General features: G+C 46.6%; 1 protein-coding gene and 1 long non-coding RNA gene across 2 annotated transcripts; one reads left to right on the plus strand and one right to left on the minus strand.

The window, feature by feature from the left end:
* Window positions 1-838: 838 nt before the first annotated feature.
* On the minus strand, window positions 839-2,150 carry LOC117853268 (probable aquaporin TIP2-2). Its single transcript, XM_034735654.2, has 3 exons — window positions 1,928-2,150; window positions 1,589-1,836; window positions 839-1,506 (listed from the first exon to the last, which is right to left on the minus strand). Exons 1-3 carry the CDS (start codon window positions 2,055-2,057, stop codon window positions 1,138-1,140), a joined length of 747 nt encoding a protein of 248 aa, XP_034591545.1. The 5' UTR covers window positions 2,058-2,150; the 3' UTR covers window positions 839-1,137.
* Window positions 2,151-7,271: 5,121 nt separating this feature from the next.
* On the plus strand, window positions 7,272-14,128 carry LOC140222506 (uncharacterized). Its single transcript, XR_011898046.1, has 2 exons — window positions 7,272-12,749; window positions 13,732-14,128. It is a non-coding gene; the product is annotated as an uncharacterized lncRNA (long non-coding RNA).
* The last annotated feature ends 2,809 nt before the right edge of the window (window positions 14,129-16,937 follow it).

Here is a 16,937-nt window from a genome sequence, read left to right on the forward strand (position 1 = left end):
CAATATACAATACCCCAAACAGGACGTAGGTATTACGCTACTCTGGTGGCCTGAACCTGTATAAATCCGTGTCTTGTGTCCTCACTTTTACCTTCGAGTTTTAGGTCCAACGATTCCCACCAACCAATCTACTACTTCGGGATACCCCTCCGTAGGTTGTCGGGTATAAAACACCGACACACTTCTCCTTGCCGATCCGGCCGGGAGGAGAGGTGGCTGGCCGGGACGAGAGGTGGCTGGCGGGTCGCGGGGGAGGTGCGGCCGGCGCGAACGAGGCGTGGTGGCCTGGCGCGGCCAGCGGGATGTGGGGACGTGGCCCCCGAATTGGATACGACGGATCCCAAGCTGGCTGTGAAGGGCCAGTTTAAAGTTGGCGGTGACACCGCTTTCTGTAGCAGTGAATTTATCCCTTTAGAGTACTATAACCAAATTCCTCCAGGACTTTTGCTTTTGTCGTATCCCTTTCGTTTTACTCACGAAGTCCTGGAGGCATAATGGATTAAAAAATTAGAAGCATCACTTGCTGCTTCTCTAGAATTTCCTTGAACACATAGGACAAATGTGTGTCAGTGTTATGTGAATTTCGCCTTGTTATAAAAATTGCTTGGGAGGTCTTTCGTAAAAAAACGGAGAAGAATTGCTAGGGAGTTCAGTGTTGAGCTAGGCTGTGACAATCGATTGTTTGCTAGTAGATATAAACCTTTCCATTAAGGCATTAACTGAAGTGACATTTTTAAATTACTGCTGGTCAAAACTTTAGAAAGCAAAAGTCAATACTGACAGTAATCTTACAAAGCGGAAGCATGTGGTAAATCGTAGCAAAGCGGAAGGCACAAACTGAATAAAATGTACTGCAAATCGTGCAATAAATTAAAAAGTCAACGGAAGCGCACTGGTTCTTGAACCCCACCAACTTCACACTCACCACATTACAGAAAAGGAGGAAATTGAGAAATAAACATGGCCAACCAATCATCCAAGCGCACGCACACAGCCTCCGGGGCTTTGATCCGAACCAAACAACGACATGCTGCAATGGATGCTGCTCATCACAGCCTGAATCTCACTTTATGCTGCCAACACTACGATTGAGAGAAACCAAACAACAATGCACGGCGACGGTCACTCGGCGCGCGCTTAGAAGTCGCTGCTGGCGACGGGGGCGTGGTCGCCGCACATGTAGATGTACCGGTAGACGATGCCGGCGAGGCCTCCGCCGACAAGCGGGCCGACCCAGTAGATCCAGATGTTGGTGAAGTCGCCGCTGGCCACGGCGGGGCCGAAGGAGCGGGCCGGGTTCATGGACCCGCCGGAGAAGGGGCCGGCGACGAGGATGTTGGCGCCGACGATGAAGCCGATGGCGATGGGCGCGATGGTGCCGAGGGAGCCCTTCTTGGGGTCGGCCGCGGTGGCGTACACGGTGTAGACGAGGCCGAAGGTGACGATGATCTCCATCACCACGCCCTCCAACGCGCCGATGCCCGACAGGCCGTGGGTCGGGGTCGCCTGCATGCCCAAGAGAAAACTTGCGTCAGTGTTCGGTTTGCTTATCGAGCTCTAGCTGCCGGCGGCGAACTTGTTGACGTACTACGCCGGTGGAGTACTGGACGAGGACGGCGCCGACGATGGCGCCGAGGAGCTGGGCGATCCAGTAGAAGAGGCCGGTGAGGATGGTGATCTGGCCGCCGAGGGCGAGGCCGAAGGTGACGGCGGGGTTCACGTGGCCGCCGGAGATGTTGGCGCCGATGGCGACCGCGACGAACAGCCCGAACCCGTGGCACACCGCCACGGCGACCAGGCCGGCCGCGTCAAGAGGCGCGCCGCCGCTCAACTTGGCTGCAACGATCCACCGATACGGTTCGTTAGTGAACGCACATCGTCGACCAAGCACATGCAAGTTAGTTAGTTGTAATGACCAATGACTCACTGTAGGCGATAGCGGAGCCGACGCCGGCGAAGACGAAGACGAGGGTGGAGATGAACTCGGCGACGTAGGCCTTGAGGGAGGCCGCGCTGAAGGAGTCATCGAAGCGGCCGAAGGCGATGTTGCCCGACATGGTGGCGGTGGCAGGGAAGGGCGAGGAGCTGACTGACCAAGGGGATAGGAGCTACGATGGTAGCCACTGGCTGAGAATACAGATCGAGGACGGGGCGAGTGTGCCACCGTTCTTATAGGGGAGCTGCCTGCCTCACTTAACACTCTTCAGATGCAAAACAATTAAAAAAAAAACTATTTGAGGTTATAATGGACCGGGTTGGTACTATTATTATAGATCCGATATGGGTAATTGACTTGCCATAACATCGATGCCAAAGCAAGCACATTGAACTTTGTTAGGATGAAACGGTTGTAATTGTAAGCATGCATGTTCGTTACTTTTACCCGAGTGAGAACAAAAAATGTAAACAGATTAGAAATGGTACTTCAAATATTCAACCCCAGAGATTTGAAAATGCGCAGGCCAATATAATTTCCAAACCATTGAATTAATGCTGGTTCTATATCTATTTTAGGTGAGGCAGAATTTTGCCTTGACCGGCATGGACACATGCCACTAAACCCGGATCCCAACAATCCCTCTACCAATTCCCTACCTCGTCTTGTTATTTCCCCATTTTTCCTCCCTATTAGGTAGAAGCCAACTATATGCTCATCCTCAATTTTCAGTTAGCTAATCACATGTTCTTACCCGCGCCCTACCCCTAGTCCTTTGTATGTATGGAATTTAGTTAGGTAATTTAAAATTTTCAAGTAGTTTTTAGAGGATTCGGCCATTTTCACTGACAATGGGGTTCACAATGAACACCCTTTCTTTATGTGTTGATCCACAGCACGCGTGACGGCATCTTTGCATTCGTGATATATGACGCGTCGATTTATGGCCGCCCTCCTCTTCATGGGTATTGCAAATCGATTATTGTTTAGGTTCAAGTTCATTTGATCATTAACAATGTGGTACAATTGTCAGTGATCAGTGGAGAAGCAAAGAAATAACAAATTGTAGGATCCGTTTGGATATAGATATTGGAGAGCTTGGAATTGAATTGGGTCCAATACCAAAGCAGAGTAGTATTGGAAATGGGTTACAATGTCAATTCTGTTGTTTGGATGTAGATGAAATTGCTACATGGAATCAAATGAGATGGCAAATACAGATTCATGTTCGGATGTATAAATGGTGAAATTGATATTGACATCATCTTCTCCATCTCGCCACCTGGCATGGCTCAACTGAAAGAGAGAGAGAGAGGAGCGACAGGCGGTGTAGGCACCACGCGTGGGCGACTGCTGTGGGAGGGCCAGACCTTGCCCCCCACCGCCTAGAGCTCAGGCCTCCACGCTGGATTGGGAGCTCCGCGTCGCCGCCGCGGGTCATGGCTTCGACGAGCGGCACCAGCACCTGTCACAGGCTGCAACTCCGCCCAGCTTGCGTCAGCCGTGAGGAAGAAGGGAGGGGGCTCTAGCCGTGAGGAAGAAGAAAGAGGGGCGAGCGGGCAAGGCAGGCCTCCGCGCTGCCGCCACAATTCCCTGCTTCGATGAGCGGCGCAGGCACCCCTACCGTCGGCTGCAACTCCGCCTAGCCTGCGTGGGTCGCGAGGAAGATGGGAGGATGCGCCGCCGCGAGGAAGATGGGAGAGTGCGCCGGGCGCGATGAAGAAGGGATGGGTCACCGTGTGCGAGGAATATGAGGAGGAGGACCAGGGCAGAGGGGTGGTGCGGCTCAAGACTATGAGAGAAATGGAGAGATGTGGGACATGGGGGAGGACCGATTCCAGTCAATATCGAGGAGGCACGCTCGGTATCGAGGGTGAAGAGGTGTGAGTGCGGTCAATACCGCTCGATATTGAGGTTGATTTCCAATTCCGAATTGTAAGCCATCCAAATAGCTGGTATTCAGGACTACCGATGCTAATTCCGATTCCAAGACTGAAATATCTACATACATACAAAGGCAATCCTTACAAAATGTCGAGGCATAGGACGATAGACGCGGCCTACTGTGTCGCAGCGGAAAAGATGAATTTCAAGAAACGATATCAATTCAGACACTGGAAGTTAGGCTTAGAGTGGAACACCTTGACGAACCGCAATACACCACCCGGGCCGGCTAGAGTGCAACACGAGACCCGTTAACAACAACCGGATCACGGACGACGTGGCGCCTCCAGGTGCTTCCCGTGCCCAATCCTTATCCAATGCGGGCGCGCCAGCTGTGCCCAGCTAGCCGTGCCGACCGGCGCAGAAGCGTCTCGAGGGTTTGGAAACTATGGCGTCCCGGCCCCCATCCCTTTCCCCGTCGCCGAAAGCCCGAGACGGCCGCGGGCATCAATCATTCGTGAGGCCCAGGGAGGCAGACCAAGCAGCCAGGCCTGCTCGTGGCCGGTCCCACCAGGGGCGCAAGCACCAGCGCCAGGCCGTGCGAGCTGCTTTGTTCTTAGCCTAGCTGACAAAACAAAAAACAAGAGAGGGCGAGAAGGTTTTCTAGTGACGGTTTGGACTTTGGATTGGGTTGATCAGTGGAGGTTTATCATCAGTCGTTGTTTGTCACAAGGTCATCGTCTCCAAAATTTGGAAATGTTATCCGTAGTTCTATTTTACAAACACAAAGGTTTTTTTTTTAACACAGATGGAGCCAAGCAAGACTGACGGGGCTGCATTTTCATTTGTTAGTTCTGCCTTTATTTATACAAAGACAAAAAGTTTCAGTTCGATGTTGGATTCTAAGAAGAAGTGTTGGGTCTATCCCCTGATCCTGAGTTACAAACACGCCTTTCTGTTACGTAAGGCATCTTTTTCTCAAAGTTTTCCGGGACATTGTTTCATTCCTCTTTTAATTTCTAGAATTATTACAAGCTTTTCTACAAAATTTAGTTTTATGTAGTTAAAAAAATTAGATCAACTTAGGAGAAGCTAGACGATTTTTCATGAAGATAAAGAAATAGGCACACAAATTTGAATTAGAGAGGACTTGAACTTGGATGGTTAAAGTGCACGACCACACCTCCCACCCTAATCAGTTGAGCTAGACTTATTTCCTTAGTTTTATGCAGATACCTTAGAGCTGTGCATGATTATTGCTCCCATGAGGAGTGGAGGACGATCGCATCTGAAGCTTGCATTCTCTTGTGTTAATCATGTTGCCCTACGCCCATGAAACCGCATAAAAACTCTTCCAGGAAGGATAGGTGTTATGAATGGCGGAAGCTATAAAATAATTACCTAGGAGTACAACTGGTTTGTAGTTAATTTCTATTTCCTTGTAGAAACATGCAGTGCATGGTTGCAGGTGTACTTGAATATTCCCGCTCAAAGGCAGGTACTATTTTGAACAAGTTTCTGTTTCATTTGGTTCCACGGAAGCAACAAGTCAACCCATACAAATATATGGAAATTTAACTTTTATCGTAAAGGGTTCTGAACAAAATTGTAAGAAATCAGAGCGAAGAAGTAGAGAGGATTCGGTTAAAACTAAACTACAGTTACGAAAGCAAAGTACATCGAATCTACGAATTTATACTAATAGATATTTTTTATTGTATAAAACGTTGATACAAATGAACTAGAGCTATTGCCTGCCAAAAGATAACTGTGTGCATGCTGGAAGAACATTACCAATTTACCAAAGGTTCGACCAAAGATAGCAACTAACTGAACCCAAAGGTTTGAATGGGCACGCACGAATCAACAGTTCGACCAAAACAACCATGTCAAAGAAGAAATCAGCACAAGTCCTGTAATTTTTCACCGTGCCCGTGCCCGATCCGTGCTACGGAATAGTCATGATCCGTGACTAACTGAAAGCACACACGTACATGTGCAAAAATATCTGCTGAAATCGGCACAAATTTGTACGTACGCGAAGGACGGATCGAGTTATGGAGCGAACAAGCGAGATCGGAACGATGACGATGCATGGCAATGGCAGACAGTGACATGTGTGAGGACTGCAGCGCCGGATAGGATGGAATCTTATGCGCGAGCTAGACGATGGAGAGAGCTCTGGTCCATGAACAGCCTAGCAAGAAGCAAGCATGGGACCAGATGATCTCAAAGATTCATATATCTTTTGTATGTGTGTCTACGCGACGACGCTTGAATAAACTAGAACAGCTAGCACGCTATCCGGCCTGATGGCTAGTCCTTGCAAGTGAAAAATAGAGATCGTGCGCATGATGTAGGATGGCAATGATAGAAGAATTGGATCAGATCTGATGAATTGGATATGCTGGCATGTTCCCTGCTGTATTCTCCAGAAATATTCTCTTCTTGGGCCCAGTACAACATGATCATATATATTGAATGTATAGGTATCTTCGATCTTCCAGTCAATGCAAGGAGAAGGAAAATGAGTTCATGAAATTAAACGCCAACGCTTTCTAAATTTTGTTATAACTAAACAAGCAAACTTTGATACAATATTTGGTATATGTAGCGAACATGGTCTCATTAAGCTATAGTTTGTGATTTTGTTGATTGAGTGACAATATAATTATTGGGACTAATGCTTTGTCTAGCATGTAGCTTGTAGGTTTTCTAGGGCCCAAGAATGCAAATCAAATTATGGCAAGGTCCAAATAATGGTATTCTTGACATCCAAATCATGGTATTCGAGTATCCAAGCTATGGTATTTAAGTGACCAAGCCATGATATCTAAGATTATTCTATGATATTGAAGCATTAAAATGATAGAGAAAAATGCACCATTGGATGTTCTGATACCCCACCTGAGAAGCGTCGGAGCAACCATTGGAGCAATTGGTACAACGGGAAAAATAGGAAAAAATCTCGAGTGCATCGGATGATCCGATGGGGGTAATTTTACAAGCGTCGGAGCAATTCGTTGAGGAGGCAGAGGAAATCATATAGCACCGGATGTTCCGATGCCCTATGGAGTTGACCGTCGGACGATGCATATTTTCTTTGATAAGTTTCAGAGAGGTTTTAGGCAAAAATCCTTCAGCACCGGATGATCCGACGGCACCATCAGAGCAATGACATCAGGGGGATCCAAGGGCCATGTGACGTGAACAGTGGCACCGGATGATCCGATGAGGGCATCAGATAAAGCATCGGATGAATTCCTGAGGAACTTGTGCGTGGGGAGCCAACGGCTAGTTGCACCGGATGTTCCGATGCAGGTCAAAAATAGATCATCAGAACATCCGATGATATCTTTTTTCACTAGCCATTGGAGCAACAGCTCTTTGAGACCTTGGGGCTATTTATACCCCCACCACTCGCCCATTTGGAGTAGCTAGAGTACCTAGGGATGCATTGAAGACCAAGACTCATCAAGAACACATCCATGGCACCAAAAGTGCTTAAGTGGTCCATCAAAAGGCTTAGCACAAGCTTAGAAGAGTAATTAGTGCTAGAATATGCTTAGAGAGGAGTGAGTGCAAGGTGTGTCGACCTTGTAGTCAAGTTTTAGAGTGAACCACCGCTGTACAAGAGGTGTGCCGATGCTTTGGAACCTTGATGGCTCGTCGGCAAGTCTTTGACCCTCCAGCTTGGTGTGGAGTGGCGTCGACAACCTTGTTCGGGGGACGTGGAGACCCCCCCTCCCTTCATGGAGAGGCTCCTTAGTGGAGACGGCATCAAAGTGACCGATGGACTTGGCGTGAGCCTTAGTGGCCGAGCCTTTGTGGCAAGTCAAGGGGCAACTTGGGAGAGAGACCGGGAAGCAATACTCTTGTGTGAATGCTTCAACAATGTGGACTAGTGGTAGCTTAGTGCCTACTGATACCACGGGATAAATCCTTGTCTCAAGAGTTTGCTTCCTCTCATCCCCTTTACGTTTCCGCATTTCATACTTGCAACTTGTGTGCCTTTACTTTCCTAGAGTAGTATCTTGATAGGATTTGCTATAGGTTGCAAAACTTGTTTTGGATGAGGGTTTCACACTAGATCAATCGTAGATTGTATATCTAGACAGCATGATCTAGTTTATATTTTAATGCAACTGATGGAAGCTATAGGTTTACCTTTTAAGTTGCCTAATTCACTCCTCCCCTCTTAGGCTACGAGCATATAGTATGTGATAAAGAGTACTGGAAACAAGAAATGGCGGCCTGAACCATGTTTATTTTGGTAGGCTCTTAGCTGATCTGCTCAAGCTTTGGGGGTTGGGAATGCTACTGAACGCTGTACTCACTTTCTTGTGAACAGAAAATATCATGGTCAACGGATGAGTTAAAGATTGCCTAAACATTGGTGGCATTACCAATATAAATTCTACCGAAATTCAGAATGAACTTCAGATAAGAAAAAACAGTTTCTGTTGGAGAAGTCACCTAGTTCAGAGTCCTATCATCTTATTAGAAAATACAAGAACACACGCAACGTAGATTAACATTGTTCCGTCAAACACAAAAAGGGACAATGCAACTCACTAACCTGCATGGTCAGGTCCAAAACAATCAAACGCAGTTGCTGAGCAAACTCGCACCACATAACGTCCCCATGGATTCTTAGTTTATCCAGCACAAAGGCCGATGGCCCAGATGGATAGCAAACAAAGAATTCAGCATGTAACCAAAGAAGCTGTCAGGTCAGTGACAGCACAAAGGCCGATGGCCCAGATGGGGCGGATATGCCGTGTGAGCGAGGGAAATATTCTTTGTGTGCGCTCTGAAGCTTCTGGTAGAGATCGATCAGGATCAGCTGACGAAGGGACGAGAGACTTGTGAAGAGCTAGAGAAAAATGTGTGGCAACAGGGAGCGGAGGGAAATGTACAGCGTCGAGCCGCGCCCTTCACGGCGTCATCTTCACGTGGATCGGTGCACGATGCGACGGCGACATATATGCATGCATGCCACCGATGGGAAAGTCACATGCTCGGCCACTCACCTTGTCTGCTCAAATTTCAGGCTTTGTTTGCTCCCGCGATCTTGACCTGGTCCCACCCTGCCTACTTGGCCACTTCATACGTCTGAGAGAAACAAACTTAGGGAGCGTTTGGTTCCTTTGCTTATTTTTAAGCAAGTGTCACATCAATATTTAGATACTAATTAGGAGTATTAAACGTAGGCTATTTACAAAACCCATTACATAAATGGAGGCTAAACAGCGAGACGAACCTATTAAGCCTAATTAATCCATCATTAGCAAATGTTTACTGTAGCAACACATTGTCAAATCATGGACTAATTAGGCTTAATAGATTCGTCTCGCCGTTTAGCCTCCACTTATGTAATGGATTTTGTAAATAGTCTACGTTTAATACTCCTAATTGGTATCTAAACATTCGATGTGACGGGTGCTTAAAAATAAGCAAACTAACCAAACCAGGCCTTAGACTGCTGCGGTAAAGAGTTAGTACGGCTGTTCAAAATTTTAAATTTTAGATCGTTTTGACTTTTCTAAGTACATTTAGATACGATCCTTTTAACTTTGTTAGGTTCATAGATTAATGCATAGGTGTATAATAACGTTTATAAATTTAAAAAAGCTAAACCGACCTACAATTTGGAACGGAGGGTAGCTCACAACTTTGGAGAGTTCATAGGTTGAATCAAGAGAGAATTTCCTGTATGGCCCTCAAAATAATGACAATTCCCTCTATGTCCCTCAAAATTTGAAACTTCCTTGTTTGGCTCTCTTTTTAACTTTGGCTTCTTATTTGGCTCTTCCATCAGTTATGTCAGTTATCTCGTGTGAACAGTAACCATTGGTTTTTCATCCCTCTTTTCTTGACTAAAATGACCTCCAAATCACCTCGAAATTCCATAAATTTGTTTCTCATCCCTCTTTTCTTGACTAAAATGACCTCCAAATCACCTCGAAATTCCATAAATCTTTTTTACAGTGATACAACTGATGGAGATGAATACATTTTGCAAAAAAAAAATTGTGGCATTTATGATCTTAAAATTAAAATTCACCAAATTAGGCTACTTTTTAAGACTATCTGATTTTTTATGGCATAAAAATACTGTCCAACAATTGAGGAAAAATACCAAATATTTCTAAGATGAGATCTATTAATTTATAAAATTATTTTGTATCATATGTTACTTAGAGAATTTTGAAGTTCTTTAATTGATACAAATATAAACTTTCTTTCAAAAATTAAATTTTTAAGAGAACTTCAAAATTCTCTAAGTAACATATGATACAAAATAATTTTAGTAATTAGTAAATACATCTTAGGAATATTAGGTATTTTTTTCTCAATTTTTTGATAGTATTTGTGTGCCATGAAAAGTTAGATAGTCTTAAAAAGTAGCCTAATTTGGTGAATTTTAATTTTAAGATAGTAAATGCTACATATGCTTTTTGTTTGCAAAATGGGTTCATCTCCATCAGTTGTATCATTGTAAAAAGTTATATGAATTTTCGAGGTGATTTGGAGGTTGTTTTAGTCAAGAAAAGAGGGGTCAAAAACCTCTAGTTACTGTTCAAGCGAGATAACTAAGACCTGACGGAAGGGTGGAACCAAAGTTAAAAAGAGAGTTAAATGAGGAAGTTTCAAATTTTGAGGACCAGGAACTGTCATTATTTTGAGGGCCATCCTGGGAATTCTCTCTTGAATCAATGGATTAAACCTAGGATTAGAATTTGAATAATGCCAGCTGACACCCTTAGCCTTCTTTTATCCTAGCAGATGTATCTATTTGTAACAACCTAGATTAACTTAGCCGGGTTTAATCTTAAAACAAGTCCCAAAATCTAGTTGACTCGGCCTTTCTTGAGCTATACTAGCTAAGTTTGGTTTTCAGGCCAACCTAGCGCCTTAGGGAGGATTTATATTTGGGAAGTTGAGAAGAACGTCAAGAAAACTCTTTATAGAAGTTGGAGGACGAAGTCCCTGCTTTAACTTTGTTAATTGGAGCTTGATCCAATTCGCCTCCGAAGATTCCCAAATCTGCAGCTCAAATCAGCCCCGAAACTTTGGAGCTTTGGATCTCTGAATCCACTGCGTTTTTGAACTCGGTCCAATTATAAGAGTTTGGTCTTGGCCTGAGTACTACAACTCTTATTAAGGGAGTCAAAGTGGTACAGTTTGAAAATCGGGAGATCAAGAGGCTGGAAGATGGGCCCGGCAAAGAATCCCGCGGATCTATCGGACAAAGAGCGCCAGAGCGCGCGTGCGCCCTATTTCAGAGAGCCGCCGCCGCATGGGGTGACCTCACCGGTGAGCGCCAACTCGCCCAGTCGCCGACCGCGATAAGATGGATCAGCTTGCCTCTTTCCCAATCGCGCGCAGAAGTGCCCCGCAGACCTCTCCGCCCCGTCTCGTCTCACCCGAGACCTCACCGGCTGCGCAAGGCGCACTGCCCGCCGCTGCGACCGAAGATTGGCCGCTGCCGCGCCAGTACCGCCTCGCCTCCCGCGTGCATCGCCTCACCCGGATCCCCGGTCACGCACCCCAATGCCTTCTGGCCCTTCCGTGACACCTCAGTCGCGCTGCCCCCGCGCGCGCCCCGCGACGCTGCGGTCTTCGCCAACCACCACGCAGGTAGTGACAACTCTTTTCCCCCGCCTCACCAGTAGTGTACCCCAGCAGAGCCGCTAGTCCGCGCATGCTCGTGTCACACCGCTCGCCCTGTCATGTCGCCTGCAGCACCCTCGCCTGCAGTGCACCTCCCTCCCTCCTGTCCGCCAATATTGATTCGCCGCACCCAATCCGGCGCTTGACGCGACCAAGCACGCGCTCGACCTCGCCAATCCTCCCACCCGGCAAAACCATGCTTGCCTAGCGCTGTCTTCCTTGCTCAATGCCGTAGGATCCTGTCCCCGGAGCTCCGCTTCTTCGACCAATGGAGACGCCGACCAATCGCCGCCGCGGCAGAGCACTTCTCTTCTTACTCGATCTTATCCTCGCACTGCTCGAGCTCGTTCACTTTCGCGCAGCTATAAAAAGGGTACCAAAGCCTCCTCTGGGAGTTCCCTTCGCTACCATTGCCGTTGCCGCACTGCTTGCTTGGTTTCTTCTCCATCGCAACTGCTGCCTGAGCTCTCTGTGGAGCTCCCCCTTTCCGCCCAACGACATGCCTTGCTGACCTCGCCCGCCGCTTTGCTTTCCTTCATGTAGCGCTAGAGCTTGCTTGTTGTCCACAAGAAGCACCCCCACCGCCGGAGCACCGCTGGACCTCGTCGCCGCCCGAAACTTAACGCCCTTCGACGTTCCACCTGAGCTTGCTTCTTCCCGACCCCAAGATTTCATCAGTAGGACCAAAGGTGAGCGGCCGACCCCTTCCAGCTCGCCCGACCCTGTCTGTCTCGCCTGACCCTTGTCCGCTTCACCCGAGGGCTCCGTTGTGTCTTTTTCTTTTGACCAAGGGTATTTGTGTAAAATTTTGGGAACTTCTATGTGTTAAGTCTGAGGACCCCGGTACAGTTATTCCTTAGGTCTAAGGGTCAGATCGCAAGTTTTTCCTGACCCGACTCTTTTATCTTGCTCTAAATCGGCAGAAGCTTGGAAAATTCATCTTAAATCGAGGAAAAATCATAAAAATGTGAAATCACAGGGTTGGAATCCTCTTTCTGAGTAGAATCCAATAAAGGAGGGTTTCACACTTTTCCTATAGTTTTGCTACAATTTTTGGGCTAAATCCTTGCAAGTGTTGTTGCAACCACCGTCTAAGTGTCTCACCCTTGCATTGTATTTTGTGTAGAGCTGAACCTCACCGACAGCACGTACGAGCTGCACCCGGTGCCAGAAGACGGAGTTGTAGCTGAGCTGCCTGCAGGAGCTGAGCCCGAGAGCGCTGAAGACTAGTTCGCTTCCACCCCGCTCGAAGGCAAGCCCCGAAGCATAACCCGATCTTTCTAAACTTGCGCATGCCTTCTATTGTATGTATGTGCATTTACGTTCAGGAGTTGTTTGGAACCATAGATGCATGACTTAGTTCCCTTTGATATGAACACTAGCATAACAGGCTGAGTAGTTGCAATCCCTAAACAGGACTCGGTAAAAGTCGAGTGATTCCCTATCACTCGCGAGTCATAGGAGTTGCTTGTTCTCCTTTTTGTTACCACTATAAGGATGATGGACGGGGCAGGGTCTTGTGAACTATTTTGGTGGTTGGTGGATGGCCCCATCTATCTACTTGAAATTGATTAAGGTCAGAAAGTGTTGGTGTTCGTGATCAAGTATTTGAAAGTACTAACCTCATACCTAGTATGGGATGGAGAAGCCTAGTACCTGATTGAACTAGGGTGTGGCTTATACCCTTGCTGTCCCTGGAACGAGGTTCCCATGGTGCATCATGTGGGTGGAAGTGCGGTCACAATATGGCAAGAGGTCGGGACTGTGGAGCATTGCATGCCAAGGGAAGTTTGGACCTGACGCGCGCTTGGGAATTGATGGGGACGGACGACAAATGAAGTGACCTTCGTGGTGCGCGGATCTCGTGAGATTAGGTTCGCCATGCATGGTTAAGAAATTCGAATCGATTCGTCTGCCTCTCACAGTTTGGGACTGCTTGATTGCTATGCTACACTGAGTAAGAATGGAACTTGATGATGATGTAATATGTTTCTTGTCATAAATTGCTTGGGAACTTTTGCTTGTTTAGTATAGTCGTTGACTTAGTTTGGTAAATGAACCTAGAACTGGAAGCTAAAATATTGAAAGTAAGGACCTACTGTAGTCACTTTTGGCAAAACAAACCCCTCAGCCAAAAAACCTTGCATGTCTAGAAGTTGGTGGAGTAGTTTTCCCCGGCCGGTTAAGTCTTGTTGACCATAGTTGCTCAGCCTTGCTTATGGCGCATCTTTCAGGTGATGTTGAAGCTCTTGAGTTTGCTGCTTTTGGCACTTGGCCTCCCCAGCTTCCTCCTAGGTGGACGGTCGAGTGAGATCCCTCCTCGGACGGCGAGGATAGGGATCAGTGATGTCATGATCGGTCTCATCAGTGACATCCGGCCCTCGGCGCTAGCTTTCGCTGGTTTATCTTCTCCGCTGCTTAAGAACTCTATAAAACTCTGATTTTCGAACCAGTGTTGTAAAAAATTAATGTACTTGTTTAATTTTGGGATGATCTGTTGTATTCTCTGGAACCACTCACCTTCGTGTGAGCCCTGCTTTCTCGATCCTGTGTAGTGGTTTTATCGGATGAAATCCGACGGGCTGCCGGGTTAACTTGGTTAAAGCATAAGACCGCATGTCAGGCGACTTATTTGTACTTTAGCTAAGTTAATTAGGGCGGTTCCGCCACACTATTGAATCAAAATCATTTCCTAATGAATTTATTAATAATAAGTCACACCCTCAGCCACTCACCTTTTTTATTATGTTCCATCTTATATGTACTGCATTCCGAATTTCCATTTCCTTAAATGGGGCTGTAATTGGGATCCATTCAACTCCATGTAGATCTTGGATCTCAGCGGCATGTCTAAAGCATTTATGGTAGATTGAAAATGTTGTTTGTACAGACCATTTGTGTGAGGCACCCCGCCACATAAATAGTTGCATAATGCGCTCATTTTTTTGTTCCAACTCTGCACTAAATTTCTCCTCGAGACCAGCTTATTCAAAATTTCAACGACTTTATCATAGAGATCCTCATAGGAGAACTACCTAAGTTCTATTTTGAACTGGCACCCTATTCCCGTGTATGTCGGTGTTTCAGTATCCAATAATAAAGGCGTATGGTTCGATACACCTCTGTCCAGATGCTGTATAGTCACCAACTTAAATTCCCATTCAATCGTTATCAGAACTCTATCCGATTTTTCATATTGTTTGTCTCCTTGCTATGTGTCATTATATTTTCACCCCTACCAGGGTTAGTAAGGGATTTTGTTGACACACTCGGACCGGTTCAGCTAAAAAATCAAATTTAAATTCATTAAATAAGCTGGCCCATAAACTGTCAAGTAAACTTAGCATTAAGCTTTCTAAGGAATCTGTTTTTTTTTCTTTTTACAATGATCGATGTGATACTCCTGTATAGGATAATTATTTCAAACTAATCGTCCGACCATGTTGATGTTTGCTTCCTTTGTCTGTGTGAATTAAGCTGTAGCACCAATTTATCAGGCCATAGTGAGGTTTCTGCGTCAGTGTGTCCCTTTTGTCATTTTTACAGCCATATGCCCATATGTCCTATTACCCTCAGCTCGGTTCCCTTCCTTTGTCCTTGTCCTGGGATTGCTTGTATACACATGTTTACTGTTAATATTTTTCCATCGTTTGGCATATTTTATCTAAAATTATTCTACAAACTCCCGCGACAACATGTGTGGATTATTTTTACCCTGTTATTATACATAGTAAATACATGAAAAGCCAATAAGCCATGCGGCTAACACTTCATTGGACCATACAGGCTCAATATGATAGAAAGCAAACGTATAGATAAAATTTGTAAATGTACAACTTATTAGGCGATTGAGGCAATACTACCTATACACGGACGCAACTGTAAGAAAAATGGTCATATACTCAGACTCGATGTAAAATCTTTAGGACGTCTAGAGTGTTAGCTCCACTTCACGCGGCAGGCACTGGTACTACCATGTACCATAGGATCGGGCTGTGTTAGTACTGACCTTAGCTAAGAGTGAGTTGTGAGTTTAAGGAGCGTGTTAGTACTGACCTTAGCTAAGAGTGAGTTGTGAGTTTAAGTAGCTCCTCTTTCCCCGAGAGCGGGAGTTGGGCCATGTTTCATGCTGCCCATTGGGTCCAGCCCATTCGGCAATCTCTAGTGTGGAGTGATGGGAGGACCTCCAAAGGACTTATGTAATTTTATTTTCATTCAGGTTCCTTTGCAAGGAGCTGGATGTAAAATCTCTACACCTATAAACTCACCAAATTTTTCTTTCCTAGATCCGTCCCCTCCTGAGATAATTTTTCCTTCATCCACACCAACATGTACACACAGGAATCCAACTCCTTTGAAATATACGTTCCAGATCTTTTTTCATCTCTTCTCTCTCTTCCTCACTCAAATCCGATGGTGCATATTATTTCGATCATCCCGCACACTCTCCACCTCCCACCGTGCGATCAACTCGATTGGGCCTCACCCCGGCCCGTGGCCCGCGCCCCCTCAGCCCCCGCGAGAGAATGCGACTCTTCCACTCCCAAATCTCTCTCAACTCATCTCCGTGACTCCGTCCCTCCCTCTCTCAGCTTCCTCTCAGATCCCTGACGAGTTGAGTGGCGACGCAACTCGAGCGTGGTTGCCTCTAGCATGGATGGAGCGGTGGAGCGGCCGTCGAGGCGTAGGTGGACTGCGAGGGCATGTGGATAGTCCAGCCGCCGCCGACATCTCTCAACTTTGGCTTCCTCTCTTAGATCCTGACGAGCCGAGCGGCGGCACGGCACGAGCGAGGCGGTGGTCATGGCTTGGATGGGGTGGACTAGTGGCTGAGGCGGAGTGCTGGGATGGTTGGATCCAGGCTGCTGGTGCATGGGGATGGCGGATCCGTTCAACGATGGGCAACAACGATACAGTGCAGGCAGCATGTCTTGCCACAGTGATGCACGCCCTGCTTGTGCATGGGCGGATGCTCCAAAAGATCGTCTTGCGTCCTATCAATTCCGTTAGTACCTCTAGTCCCCCTTCTACGTAATTAATTTGCTCCGCATCTAGATTGTGCGTTCTAAGTGACGCCTGCCATGGCATTGCCGTGTGGTGTGCTTGCGTGTTCTGGGTTTAGAGCAGCGAAGAGGTGTCGCTGGTGGGAAAGGTGGGGGAGAAAACACTCATGATGGTGATGCAGTCATGGAGGAGGCTGCAGGAGAGGAGGAAGGAGATGGTGAGGATTCAAAGACAGGAGTTAGATGCTCAAGATGCACAAAGAAAGGACATGTCGCTTCGAGATGTACTGTAGATTTGTATTGTGTTATTTGTGATGGACACGACCATGTGAATCACAAATGCCCAATATTTAAGCATCCAAGGCCGGTGGCGCATGCAATAGGTTATGCAGTACATGGTTTGGGATTTTATCATATCATGCTCCCTCCTTTGTCTA

This window comes from Setaria viridis, chromosome 4 (assembly GCF_005286985.2).
Source record: "Setaria viridis chromosome 4, Setaria_viridis_v4.0, whole genome shotgun sequence".
NCBI lineage: Eukaryota > Viridiplantae > Streptophyta > Magnoliopsida > Poales > Poaceae > Setaria > Setaria viridis.